At 48.2% G+C, this 14460-nt stretch overlaps 2 protein-coding genes and 1 pseudogene across 3 annotated transcripts; all 3 read left to right on the plus strand.

Moving 5' to 3' along the window:
- The first annotated feature begins 218 nt into the window (after window positions 1–218).
- Window positions 219–5145, plus strand: LOC128800299 (feather keratin Cos1-2-like; annotated as a pseudogene).
- A 1803-nt stretch (window positions 5146–6948) lies between these two features.
- On the plus strand, window positions 6949–9348 carry LOC128800279 (olfactory receptor 6F1). 2 transcript variants are annotated; one of them, XM_053965395.1, is made up of 3 exons: window positions 6949–6983; window positions 7080–7155; window positions 8404–9348. In XM_053965395.1, exons 2-3 carry the CDS (start codon window positions 7123–7125, stop codon window positions 9346–9348), a joined length of 978 nt encoding a protein of 325 aa, XP_053821370.1. In that variant the 5' UTR covers window positions 6949–6983; window positions 7080–7122. The 2 variants fall into 2 exon arrangements, with proteins under 2 accessions (XP_053821370.1, XP_053821369.1); XM_053965394.1 differs by lacking the exon at window positions 6949–6983 and having other exon boundaries at window positions 7066–7155.
- Window positions 9349–11432: 2084 nt separating this feature from the next.
- Window positions 11433–13779, plus strand: LOC128800030 (feather keratin Cos1-1/Cos1-3/Cos2-1-like). Its single transcript, XM_053964913.1, has 2 exons — window positions 11433–11459; window positions 13453–13779. The coding sequence occupies exons 1-2, from the start codon at window positions 11433–11435 to the stop codon at window positions 13777–13779; spliced, it is 354 nt and encodes a 117-aa protein (XP_053820888.1).
- Window positions 13780–14460: the final 681 nt, after the last annotated feature.

Here is a 14460-nt window from a genome sequence, read left to right on the forward strand (position 1 = left end):
GCAGGGCAAGAAGGCTCACAAGTGAAAGATTGGCAGGAATTGGAAATGGGTTAACAGCCTTGGAATGGCCTACATTCCCTACTCTACTGCTTCTCTCCTCCATCCCCTGATGCAGGGGCCATGGTCAGTGTGCCTGGTCATGGGCAGCAGAGACAACGTCCCCGTGCAGCCCTCTCTGCCTGCAGCACAGCCTCTGGCCTGGCTCACCTGGTGCTGCTTGTGGGGCTGAGGTGTTCCCAGGGCAGCAGTGGCATCAGCTGCAGCAGGCCCCACGCTGGAGTCCCCTCTCCCTTTGAAGCCAGCACCCATCAGGAGAAGCCAGCCCCGGGACAGGGAGTGGTGGCAAAGCACACAACAGGGCTTTGTTCTGCCTTGTCCTGCCCCAGGACAGAGCAGCTTTCCTGAGGCCCAAGAACTCCATGGCCTCACAGGTGTCACAAGCGAGCCACGAGTGCACTTCTACCCCAGACAGAGTCTGTGGGAGTCAGAGCAGAGTCAGCAGGTAACCCCAGGACAGGGAGCACCAGGACCAAGACCACCTAGACCCAATTCAGCCATGGGCTCAGGTTCACCTTGGTCCCTGCCAGGGGTTCTATGACAACCCAGGCCTAGCACAGGCCTGTCCCAGCTCTGCCCTCTCAGTGCCTGCATCTGGCCTGAGCTATTCTTGTTCTCCTGACCTGGCCAGGCCCCTTCACCACCCACAGCAGTCCCAGGATGGATCCTGTACATGGACCTCTCTTGAGTCTGGCCTTGCCCTGAGCCCCAGCACCAGCTCTGGCCCTGGCACTCCTGCCCAGATCTGGCCCTCATGGGACCTCCTGCACATCTTGTAGAACAGATTGGGGCAATAATCAACAGACACTTCAGGGGCAGAATTTTCTTCTAAGACAGAGGTCTGAGATGGACCAGATCTCTTGCATTTTCTCAGCAGAGGCACTTCCCTCAACAACTGGCTCCCTAAGGCCCATGTTTCCTCAGGACTGGTGATGAATACACATCCACAGCCTGGAGAGCACCAGCCAGCACTTTTCTTGGCACATCTGAACTCTGCAAGGTTTTGACTCCTATGGCTTCCCTCCAAACAGTGCTCCCTTTCCTGAAGAGTCATGACCTTTTTAAGCACATTTCTATGGATATTGCTTCCCAGAAGAAGCTCTGTGGTATCCCTCCTCCATGGCCTGTGGGTATGACTGTGTCTTTGCCCTGCACCACTGCAAAAAGGGCTTTATTTTTGAACAGATTTGCAAACTTAATTCTAGCAATCCAGATGAAAAATTATTGGATGTTGATGCTTTTTGAAAAATATGAAGGTGGATCTTTCCCATGACCAGCTACCCAAAATGTGTTTCAGAAGATCCAGACTAGCATCTCTTGCAGCAATTTTCCCTAATGTGTTCTTTAAATAAGTGTGGAAGTGTATGATCTTTCAGATCAGACCGGGTCAGGCTGCTTTACCCCACTCCATTGTTTTTTAATTGCATATTAAAAATAAAAAAGTCTTAATTTTTTTAAATACAACTTCCTTACCCACTCCACACACCTTATAGTTAAAGGGGTTGAAATGGATGACCTTTTAAATGTCCCTTCTAAGCTAAACCAACCTATGCCTTCTTGATTCTTTGAATATCTTAGTTTCACCAGGACACATTACAGGGTGTGCCACTGCATTTAGGGATTTTTCTTTTATTAGGTGCTGTATGTTATACTTCTCAGCCATCATCAGTCACTTTCAGTTGCTCCCAGAAAACCTGGTTGTTGTCCCATGACAGAAGATGTGACAATCATCACGGGCTTCCATAATAACACTTGAGTCTCTCAGTGTTCTTTGGCTCAATAGGCCACAAGACTGAAAAGCACACTGGACTAAATGAAGCAGACTGGACCCTTTAATGCCATCTTACTTGTATAAAAAACTTCCATTGTTCTCCCAAGAAGAAATATATTTGTGCTGCCCTTGTTTACCCAGGAGCAATTGATCATTCTTACAATACTGCAGATGCTGCCTTTCAGAGGGACTTTGACAGGCTGAAGAAGTGGCCTGACAGGAACCTCCTGCAGTTCAGCATGGGGAAGGGCAAAGTCCTGCATGTGGGGAGGAACAACCCTGTGCATCACTATGTGTTGGGCACCCCTCAGCTGTAAAGCCCTTTTGCAGAAGAAGACCTGGGTTGATGATGAGCCAACAATAGGTCCTTGCCTCAAAGAAAGCCAGAAGTGTTCTGGGCTGCAGTGGAAGGAGTGCTGCCACAAGGTCCAGGAAGAAGACTGTTCCTCTCTATCCAACACTGGTGAGGGTGCTCTTGGCATACTGGTTCCTGTTGTAGACTCCCCAGTACAAGGGGGCTATGGAAGTGCTGGAGAGAATTCAATGAAGGGACAAAAAGAGGATGAATTAACTCATTTACAGGAGCATCTTTCCTATAAGGAAAGGTTGAGAGAGCTGGGACTCTTCTTTACAGAGAAGAAAAGGCTTAGATGAATTTTACTAACATATATAAACACCTGAAAGGAGGGTGTGGTGCTTTGACACTGGCTGGATGCCAGATGCCCACCAAAGCTGTTCCATCACTCCCTCTCCTCAGCTGGACAGAGGAGAGAAAATACAAGAGGCTTCTGGGTGTAGATAAGGACAGGAAAGATCACTCATCAATTACCCTCATGGGAAAACCCAACTCAGATTGGGGAAATTAATTTGATTTATTGCAATCCAGTCAGTGTAGGGTAATGAGAAATGAACCTAAAATCTAAAACCGCCTTCCCCCCCACTGCTCCCTTCTTCTTCAGCTCAACTTCACTCCTAACTTTCTCCTCTCCAAAGGGATAGGGATTTGGAGTTGAGGTCAGTTCAACACCTCTCTGCAGCTCTTTTCTCCTTCGGGGAAGGAACTCTCACACACTTCCCCTGTGCCAGCAGAGGCTGTCTCCCATGTACCCCTTAAACTTCTCCAGTTCTTCACAAGTCCTGCCTGCAAACCTGTGCTAGCATGGGCCTGTCACTCACAGAACCACAGGTCCTAACAGGAGCCTCATTCAGCATGAGCTTTTATGGAGTCACCTGGAGCACCTACCTCCCCTCTTCACTGAGACTGGTGTCTGCAGAGTTGTTTCTCTCACATCTCTCACCTCTCTTCTGGCTGCTGTTCCATGCTAGGTGTTTTCTCCCTTCCTAAACATGTTATCCCAGAGGTGTTTCCACCACTGCTGATGAGCTCAGCCTTGGTCAGTAGTGGATCAGTCTTAAATCCATCTGGTGTTGGCTCCCCCACAACCAAAACCTTGCCATGCAACCCAAATCCAGAGGGTGCAAGGCAAACAGAGCCAGGCACTTCTCTGAGGTGCCTAGTGATGGGACCACAGGAAACAAGCACAGGGCTGGAACACTGGAAGCTGTGTGTGAAACATAGGAAAGCCGCCTTATTGTTGAGGGTGACCAAGCACTGGCTCACATTGCCCAGATGAATTGAGGATTCTCCCTCCTTGGAGCTATTGGAAGGACATAAGGAGAGCTTTAGGAGCAGGAAAATGAAACCCAACAGTGCAGCCCAAATGCCCGAGATTCTGAACACAAATGAACACTGGAGCAAGTTGGGAGGCATGGAGGAAAGAGACATGGCATATCATTTTGCAATGGTATCATGGCATATCTTTGGGTGACCAGTCAAGGGTGGAAGAGCTGAGAGAAGCTGTGCCCCTTCCAATCAACAAGGCCACAGGCAACACCACTAGTGAGCTCCAGGCCAACCTCATTTCCCTGCACTGCCCCCATCCAGCAGTTAGCAAAGGATTCCACAGACACTGACACATTCCTGCCCTGGAAATCCTGAGGCATCTCAATCTCAGTGCTTGGAAGAAGCCTCTATGAAGAAATGTCTATGACATAAGCCAGGAAATGAAAAGGTGGCAACATGGAAAACAAGCACCCAGCCCATGTCATTATCTGGCATGTTTTCCATACAACATGAGCACCTTAGGAAATTATCACTTTCATAGAAGCCACCTTTGGGCCTGGGGCAACTCAGAGTGACTATAAAAGCCAGCCCGACTTCATGCTCTCTCATCCACTTCTCCTGCCTCCTTCTCCTTGGGACCCAGGTGAGTCTAAAGCCCTTTCCCCTGTCCTTTTCTGGTGAAGCAGATGTGTGTTCCTATAGCCTGTGAGAGGTCAGAGAAGAACTAAGGTCTTAGTGTCAGAATTTGGCTGAGGGAGCTCTTTATTGAAGAAATAAGGTGACACTTTGCAGTACTGTGTCAGGATGAGGATGAAAACCCCTTTCTTTCACTGTCCAGTTTCTCCCTTCTGGCTTAAGCAGGTACCATTGCAATTCTTGCAGTGGGATGATGGACTCATGGCTGATGGCTCCCCACATGTGCCTGTGCTCTGCTTCCTTCCTTCCCTTCCCTCTCTCTCAGGTACATCTCCAGCCCCCAGACATGTCCTGCTACAGCCCGTGCCGGCCCTGCCAGCCCTGCGGCCCCACCCCGCTGGCCAACAGCTGCAATGAGCCCTGTGTCAGGCAGTGCCAGGACTCCACCGTGTTCATCCAGCCCTCTCCCGTGGTGGTGACCCTGCCCGGCCCCATCCTCAGCTCCTTCCCACAGAACACCGTGGTGGGATCCTCCACCTCCGCTGCTGTTGGCAACATCCTCAGCTCTGAGGGAGTGCCCATCAACTCTGGTGGCTTTGACCTCTCCTGCATCACCAACCGCTACGGTGGCAGCAGATATCGTCCATGCTAAAGCATCTGGTGCAGCCTTCACAAGGACCACCAGGAACCCAGAAGCTGATGCTGGACTGAGGACAAAGCTCCTGGCCATCGAATTCAGAGGTGCTGAGCAACCAATGCTGCCCTACTGAAGGAGGGCAGGTGGGACTCTCTGAAACGATGGCCAGTGTTTGCTTTCCCTGCCTTACTCTCTCTTCCACCTCTCTCTTGTCTTCCATACTTCTGGACTGTAAGACTTTCAGAGCCTCTCTGGGGGATCTGCTAACCCCTGCCCACTGTAGGGCAGGCAGATGGATGTCCTGTTGTCTCTCCAGTGGCTCTCCAAAGTGGGCACAGACATTCTGCAGTTGCATGTGGTCTCTCAGCACCACCACCAGTAGCCTCCTCTATAAGGGAACTAATTTCCCACTTCAATGACAATAAAGCTTTCTGCATCTCATCCTCAGCCTCTATGTAATCTTTTATTGGTGTCCTTGTCTCAAGTTGCTGAGACCAGAAAGTGTTGCCATGGTTGGTAGAGGAAAAGGGGGGGACACAAGTAGACCATTGATTATTCCCAGAGGAAAGGGAGGGTGGGAAACATAGAAGTGGGGCTCATTCAGGCATTGTCCCTTAGAGCTGAGGAAGACATCCCTGACTTTTCCACAGACAGCAGGGATCAGGCTCAGCCTTCCAACATTTCTGCTCAGATATGACTCCTTGGTCTCAGAGAATGTCCTGCAGATGGACAGTACAACCCATCTTCAGGACCAGATCTAACAGACTCTGTAGACTCTTCCCACAGTCACTGATGGGACAGCAGGTCACCCAGGGGACTTACCCCATCCCAAAGCAGGTGTGCCAGGAAATGACAGGAATCATCTTTCTGGAGACACAAATCCTGCCGCTGACCAGTGGTGGCCTCTGAATTCCCCAACTAGGACAAGCTCACAGCAGGGCCTGTATACCTGGTCATGTGTGCATGGCTTGCTTCATTAAGCAGTCACAAGTGAACCCACAGGCTCCAACACCTCCATTCCATGGCTAAACCCCACATCCATTTCCATGGATAGGACAGACTGATAGCAGGCATCATGGTCAGCAAATAGGCTCAAGTTGAGAACTTTACTCCCGTTAGCTGTATCTCCACCTCAAACCAAGTACCGGGCAGTTTTCTCTCAACCACAGAGAAGCCTGGGACACAGGACTTACAGAAAATGTCTCTGCCAAGTCCAACACCTGTGTGGTGGTCCTGGACAGTCCAGACAGACTCTCTCTGGAGGTGAATCTAACTCAAGATGTCTAGAGGACGAGAAGTGTGTGTGTTTGTGTGTGTGTGGTCTAAGCCAGCTGACTAGTTTATCTTGAGTGTCAACAGAAGAAAAATAGGTGTCTGTAAGGCCTGTATTGCCTGATCTGTAAGAGATCATTTTTTCTAAGGGTAGAACTAAGGCTTGAGAGTGTCTGTTTCTCTCAGCTGATGATGAATGGAGCAAAGGCGAGTACCTCAATAGACAACACCTTTTCTGGAGTCAGGGGAAATAAATTTTCCATTTACTAATGTCTTGTCTGATTTTTAACTTAGATCTTTACTTAGTTATTCACTTCAGTTAAAGCTGAAGACAGAGGCTTTAACTGCATTTGGAGGCTCTGAAATGAGGTAGGTGAGTCCCTTACCTTACAGTCTCTGTATCCATAGTTGCTTTTAGTTACTTCTCACCCTGGAGGTTTCACGACCCTCTTAGTACTCAGCACCAAATGCTTGACACCAGTGTCTTGGACCATGACTATTTCAGACATCTCCATGTCAGCTGAGTTCCTGACAAGGTTCTCATACCACAGCTGCAGGTAGGAGGCAAACACCCAGCCTAGCAGCCACGTAGGGAATTGCATTGCTGTTCTTTAATTGGCCTGTGTGAAGAGAGAGTACTATTCATCTCTGACAAGCCCATAAGGCCTCCCAGAGGTCAAATTCCCAGGAACACACCAGAGGGAAAACAGAAAACAGTCTCCTAGGTGTGGCCAGCTGGAGCTTCATTGTGTTAATGAGGTGGGTGTGGAGATGTTCTTATGCTAATAATGCTGGCGACTCTCTGGTGTATGATCTCACTATATGAAGCTAAGCTGAAGAGAGTTTATGCTTTGTGTGTGTGCACACAAAGCTCCTTTTAGTGGAATTACAGTGGTGTCAGTGAGAGGGAGAAGATCAGGAGTGGAAGCTGTCAGATCCTACTGGCTGGAGAGGAAACCAGGTCAGGCAGTTGCCATCAGCTTGAAGTGAGTCAGCAAGGGGAGAGCTGCTCATCCACACACCTTCACCTGAATCCAGATTTCCCCCCAATAAATCTACCTCTTTCCAATGCTCTCCATTAGCCAAGGGGACCATGGCTACCCTGGGAGGACGGTGCATGAAAAAATGTCATTTGGATCATTTCCACTGGCAAATCTGGTGAGTGAAGCCTGCCCAAGACATATAGCACAGATTTCCAATGCCTTGCATGTTTAAGGAGAGCTGGTTTAAGGGAGATTTCTTTACTCTAAGTATATGAAATTTCTGATATATGTTGCTGTGGAGGCAGATAGGAGAGAAAGAGATTATTCAGATGGTGATTTAGTCCATCTGTCTTCCACATTCACCTGAAAATATGTTCTCTCTAGAGAACTGATCAAGAATCCTCCCTTGACTGCAGGAACAGTTCAGCAGAGCTACCTTTAATGGGATTAAACTCAGAGGATTTTGCCTTCAGTCGCTGAGGCTGAATATCTCTGTCCAAGTTGAGATGTCTAACATCCAGGTGCTTACTAGACTCCTGCCTTAGACCTCAGAGACAACCAGGCACTTCTAGAGGGTTTTTAGCCATGCTTTTAAAACAAAATGAGCCATATATCCCTCATGCTTTTTCTCTGCCTATGAAGAAAGAAGGGGGTAAGCTGAGGAGCTGAGATAGGAGTACTTCACTATGGATATTTCAGCTTGGTCAGCAGAAATCCTTCCCCTGACTCTGAAATGGCAAAATTGCAAAGAGGTGAATCATACCCCTAGTAGCTATGCTGAGTAGTGAGGGAAATGGAAGTATTTGCAAAAGCTTCCTGTTCTGAGGCTTGGAAGAAAGCAAGTATAGGAGACCTTGAGTAGTGACTGGCATACTAACCTGCTGCCCTGTGTGGTTGCAGCTCAGTCTCAATCCCTTGTAATAAACTGACAAAGAAGAGGTGGGAAAATCTCTTGTAGTGTCACATTTTCATGACAGTATTTATATTCCTCGGTTGCATTTGATGACACCTCAGTATTGCCTGCCTTGGAGACTATAGGTTATGTTATTGCCTTCCTACTTGTAACAGCTTTTCCCATAGCTGGAGTGCCTCAGCCTGGTGTCCATAGTTTCCTAAGTGGGATTTTCATCTCACAGAAGTGACTACAATCCCCATGCTGTAAAGGAGGTGCATGATCTGATAAATACTTCTCCAAGTGTTCATTTGTTGGGAGACACCTGATTTTCAGGGTTAGATCTAGTTGTTCAAACATGTTTCATCAGGAAAAGATTTCTATGAAAATTTAAATATAGGAAAAGTGCCATTTTCCCATGCTGTGCACCACCCACATTTTCAGGGATGGTGATTTTTTTTCACTACTTGTAGCATCAGAAGGGCCAGCATAAGCATGCAAACTTTCACAAAAACATTTTTTTCTTTGCAGACAGACCTCAACACTTGGAAGGACATGGCAAATGGGACAAGTGTAAAAGAATTCATCCTTCTTGGCTTCCCAGGCATATGGCAATTCCGAGTCTCCTTTGTGGTGGTGTTTGCACTGATGTACACCCTGACAGTAATAGGTAATGCATCCATCATAGCCCTTGTGTGGAGAAGCAGCAATCTACACACCCCAATGTACTTTTTCCTCTGCAATCTCTCCTTTCTGGAGATCTGGTACACTACGAGTGTTATTCCCAAAGCCATAGGAGTCATGCTGGGGACTAGCCAGACCATCTCCTTCAGTGTCTGCATCCTCCAGTTGTTCTTTATTTTCTCTCTAGGCTCCACTGAGTGTTTTCTCCTGTCTGTCATGGCCTATGATCGCTACTTAGCCATATGCTACCCCCTGAGGTACAGCTCCCTCATGGGCAGAGCCCTCTCTGTTCGGCTGGCACTCAGCTCCTGGCTGGGAGGCTTTTTGGCAATTTCCCTGCTGGCCTTTCTGACATCCAGGCTGACTTTCTGTGGGCCAGATGTCATCAATCATTTTCTATGTGATATAGATTCCTGCCTTGCCCTCTCCTGCAGTGATACATGGCCTGTGGAGCTGGCAACCTTCCTTGTCTCCATAATTGTTGTAGTGGTCTCCTGTGTGGTCACGCTGGTTTCCTACATGTACATCATCTCTTCCATCCTGCGGACCCAATCAGCCCATGGCCGGAAAAAGGCCTTTTCCACCTGCTCTGCCCATCTCAGTGTCATCACGATCTGGTATGGCTCCACCATGTTCCTGTATGTCAAGCCATCAGCCCAGAACTCTCTGGATCTGAACAAAATCGTGAATACCTTTAACACAGTGGTAACTCCTTTGTTGAACCCCTTCATTTACACACTCAGAAACAAAGAGGTGAAGCTCGCTCTGGGACGGGCTTTCCAGGAAAAGTGAAGTGACTTTTCACTTTTTATCAGTTGTACGGATTCATCCCTGTCCTCCCATGACTTCTTCCCTGCAGAAGATCCCCTCTGAAGTGTAGGTCTGTGTGGGCATCCCAGGCAGTGAGAAGCCACCAATTCCCCATGAGCTCATATCACCTTACAGCCATCTCTGGCTGGACTGAGCCTCAGTTCTGCTCTCCCACCACACTCTGTTCATTCCCAGTTAATTCAGAATGCCTCGCAGTCCTTTAAAGTGCCGTGCTTGGAAAGGGTCACAGACCCTGTCCATAAATAGTTCTGTAACAGAGCTGGAGGAGTGGTACTTCCATAGGTTTCTACCCCAGTTTGCCAAGTGCTTAATTTTGTCAGGGTTTGTCTGAATCTCCTAAAGAAATCCGAGCAACTTTAGGAAACATTGCTTTAGGAAGTAGACATGTGTTCTCCATTTAACCTGATGTTTTGTGCTTTATCTATGCCACATTGTTGTAGCTATTACATCAAATCATACTCTGATTCAAGATAAAATTTGGCAATGTCTGATATCTCTACTTATAGCCATTATTCCTAGCATAAAACTTCAAACAAAATTTGTATAATTCATCTTCTTTCCTCTCCTTAGGATCTGAAACTACTCTCTTATTTTTCATTAAAATTATGCAAAATGGTGTGCTTCATACTAGATGTGTCATGGCATTTCCACATCTAAAACCCCACATAATTTTTAGCAGTACATTGTTCCACCCATTTTGGGCTTTGTTGTGGAAAAACGTTAATGTGATTGGCAAAGCACTCAAAGTGCAGAGCTGTGGAAGGCTGGCTGGGAAGTAAGTCTCTCTTTACACTCATTGGGAGGATATTAGCACTTCCAAACAGCACTTGCTTTTACCCTCCTAATTTTCATTTCTGAACACATTAATCATGTTCTCAAAGCTTTTCTTTTTGCACACTGACAGTGAAGATAGTCCATGTAATCACTTCATAATGAGGAGGCATCAGCTTCTCATCATGGTAAACACACCTTTATGGAGAGTGTGGGATTAATTTCACCTGAGCATAGAGCTCTCCAAATGAGATGATTGAGTCTGAACTGAACACCTACTCCTCCCTTCTAGAAGCACTTCTGGAGGAGATTCACAAACCTGCATCCACCTGGGCACTTGGCACTTAGTCCTGTATCCAGGCCCAGGCACCATTGCCCAAGGCACAGGCTGATTCCCACCCTTTGTCAGCTGTGCTCTTTTTCAGTGGCATTTGGGAAAATGCCTGGGACAGCAGAAAGAGTCTGAGACTGGATTTATCCTCAGATAGATATCATTGCTTGTCATTTCTGCCTAGGAATGACATATTTTGGAGAGAATTGTATATTTGTAATGTTGAATCCTTCTACAGTCCTGGAAAGCAACAAAAAGCATTATCTGAAAGGTCCAAGAAATCCAAGACACAGCAGAGTGTCTGAGACCTGCCGTGGATTCCTCATCAACACTGCTTAGAGCCCTCTGAGATAAAGAGGCATGCAAAGCCTCACACAAGGGCTGTCAGAGCAGATCCTTGTCACTTGGGAGAGGCAGGCTATGCTAGAACAGCAGCAGAAAAAAAAAAAAAAAAAAGAGATTTATTGGGCAAAGGGGATGATACTTCATGGGCAACAGATTCTAATTCAAAGGGTGGGATCCATCCGGAAATTCAGCACCCTTGAGCTGAGTTTCCATAAGAAGTGCTGTAGTGGGGTTGCCTGAAAATAGGTCCCCAGAACCCTTCCTTTAGCTCATGGGAGGAAAGGAGATCACTGAGATGTTACCAGCTGTTGGACAGAGAAACTGGCATGGACCCAAGAACACGGGAGCTCCCTCCAGCACTGGTGATTTCCCTGAAAAAGAGAGACATGAAAAAGAGTGGGACCACTCTCTGGCAGTGGATGAGTACAGGAAGAATCTTGTCCAGAGTATGGCTGATGGCTGTTTTCCACTTGCTGATGCAGAGTAAGGAAGAGCCCTTCCCATCTTGGGCTTCTGTGTCACAGTGTCAAAACCGTAAGAGCAATTGTGCTTCCTACCAAAGGCCTCATTCTCCAGCTGTGGCCAGCAGTGGAGGCCGATGGAGATAAAATGGGAAGAAGAGCCAGTAGGCTACTTGCTCTGAGAATTGCAGTGTTATTTTAAGCAGAGAACATTGACAAGGCTTGTTTGACTTGTTTAAGGTATAGCCTCCAATAGATCTGCCCCAAGTCAGGTTTCTTGGACAGTTTTTATCATCAAAATCCCTGGATCTAGAAGCAATTGTGAAAGTCACATGAGTATGTGTTTCACAGCAGCACAGCATCCACTTCCAGGGATAGGGCAGCCAGAGCTTCTCTGGACAACCTGTGCCAGGGCCTCACCACCCTCAGAGGGAAGAATTTTTTCTTGGTAACTAGTATGAATCTATCCTGTTTCAGTAGGAAGCCATTCCCCCTTGTCCTATCACTCCATGCCCTTGTAAAAAAGTCCCTCTTCATCTCTCTTGGATCCCCTTTGGGCACTGGAATGTGATTTAAGATATCCCCAGAACCATCTTCAGGCTAAACAGAGTCATCTCTTCCAGCCCTCTCTCCATAGCAGAAGGGCTGCAGCCCTCTGAGCATTTTTGTGGCCTCTTCTGGACCTACTTCAGCATTTTCACACTGGGGACACAGCACTCCAGCTGGGGTTGCACAGGAGCAGGGTATTGAGGGAGAACCACTTCTCTATACATGGTAGTCACCCCTCTGTTGATGCAATACAAATCTGCGATACAATTCCAGGGCTGCATGTGAACATTGCAGGTCACGTCCAGACTCTCATTCACCAGTACACCCAAGTCCTTCATGGCTGGGCTACTCTGAGTTTACTCATTACCCAATCTTTCTCCATTCTTGGGAATGACCCAACCCAAATTCAGGACCTTACACGTGGCCTTCTTGAGCTTCATGTGGATTACATGGGCCCATCTCTCTATTCCACAGAAGCTAAGGTTGTAGGAGCACAACACACTGTGGACTCTGCTGAGGACACCTGGGGACAACTGCAGCAGGGTTGAGGCATTGTGAGGAGCCATACAAACCCGTGACATTTTCTGTGCTGCGCAAAGAAGGCATGAGTTAAAACAAGCTAGAATTTTCTCCTGATAGCAGAGCTAGGCACACTAGGGGGAAAACCAGTTGCAGAGTCCATGGACATGGGGAGGGAAGAAGTGACCATAGGGAGGGAAAGACAAAGATAGGACATATCCTTATGCACAGCAGCCCTTGGGCAGCCAGCTGAGGATTGCTGGCACTCAAACAGAAGTGACCATAGGGAGGGAAAGACAAAGATAGGACATATCCTTATGCACAGCAGCCCTTGGGCAGCCAGCTGAGGATTGCTGGCACTCAAACAGCCCCACCAGAGTTATCCAGACTGTAATATCACTTTCCTGGTCTGGGCCCATGCAGTACATAAATGGAGTCTTCTGCCTGCACTGCTGCAATCCTGCCTTAGAAATCCCGGGGCCTTTAATCCCAGGGATCAGAAGAAGCCTTCATTGGGGAACAGGCATGGAACAAACCTGGAAATGAAAAGGCAGCAGTGCAGGAAATGAAAACACAGCCCATATCATTAGGTGTGCTGGTTTGCATTGAAGATGAGCTTGCTGGGAAATTGTTACCTCTGCAAAGGCTGCCCCTGGTCCTGCGGCAGTGAAGGGCAGGTATAAAAGGCAGCCCAAGTCTCTGCTCTCTCATCCACTTCTCTTGCTTCCTTCTGCTTGGGAACCAGGTGAGTCTGAAGTCCCTTCTCTTTCTCTTCCAAAGTGAGATCTCTGCTTGGTGGACATCTCAACTGACTTTGGCTTTCTCATACTTGGGGATTGGAGCATCGGGTCATGAGAGAGGAAAGTGGGGAGGAGGCTGGCATAGAGACAGGATGGTGATGGTGGTGCCTTTTGCTTTATGCCCTGGGAGAGAACTTCCTGAGTCAGGCTGCTCTTTGTAGGGTTCCTGGCCCAGTCTCCAGCTTCCCCCTCATGATGGCCTTGGCTCTTTTGTTAATGGGGTAACCAGGCTGCTCCTCACCCACCCACCCAATCTTCTGCTCTGTTTCCTCTCTGCTCTCTCTGCCAGGTGCACCTGAAGCCTCAAGTCATGTCCTGCAACACCCAGTGCCGTCCCTGCCAGCCCTGTGGCCCCACTCCACTGGCCAACAGCTGCAATGAGTGCTGTGTCAGGCAGTGCCAGGACTCCACTGTTGTCATTGAGCCGCCTGCTGTGGTGGTGACCCTGCCTGGCCCCATCCTCAGCTCCTTCCCACAGAACACCGTGGTGGGATCCTCCACCTCCGCTGCTGTTGGCAACATCCTCAGCTCTGATGGAGTGCCCATCAACTCTGGTGGCTTTGACATCTCCTGCATCACCAGGCGCTATGGTGGAAGGAGGGGCCTCCCCTGTTAATGGTGCTGGGCATATCTAGGTCTTGGGAAGTGTCCCCAGGATCTCCAGGCATGGTGCTGGACAAAGGAAGAATCTTCAGGTGATTTCTTTCAGAGGAGCTGACCATCTTTAGTTCTTCATGAAAATGCTGGAAGGAGGAGTCCAGCTCAGGCACTTCGAAAGCATGCCCTATGTCTTTCCTACATATCTCCTTGTTTCTATTTTCATTGTGTCCTTCTGCTCCCCTCGGCTGCAAGGCTCCTCCAAGCCAGCCTGCACTCTATAGGCAAGGCAAATGGATGCCCTGCATGGACTTCACCATGGCCAAGAGGTGAAGTGTCTTGCTCTTCCCTCCAGATCCCTGCACTGAGGGCCTGTGCTTGTAACAAACTTGATTTCCTCTTTAAACTTAATAAAGATTTTTGCATCTCAAGGTGGGTCTCCAGGTGGTCCTTCCATACAAATGCCCTTGCAAGTTGCCAGGGTGGAATGATGTTGATCCTGGCAGGGGATAAGGTGACAATGTAGTGAGATCCTTCATCCAGAAAAATATGAGGTTGGGATACACTGCAGAGGGTCCTATGGGGAGTATAATCCCATTCCAGGATGCAAAACATCCCCAGCTACACCATGGTGATCAGTCCTTTCCCTTCAGTGTCTCTGTCCAGATATACCCCCAACATGTCCTGCATAAACCTCTGC

The sequence above is a fragment of the Vidua chalybeata genome, chromosome 26, assembly GCF_026979565.1.
Source record: "Vidua chalybeata isolate OUT-0048 chromosome 26, bVidCha1 merged haplotype, whole genome shotgun sequence".
In the NCBI taxonomy this organism is placed as follows: domain Eukaryota; kingdom Metazoa; phylum Chordata; class Aves; order Passeriformes; family Viduidae; genus Vidua; species Vidua chalybeata.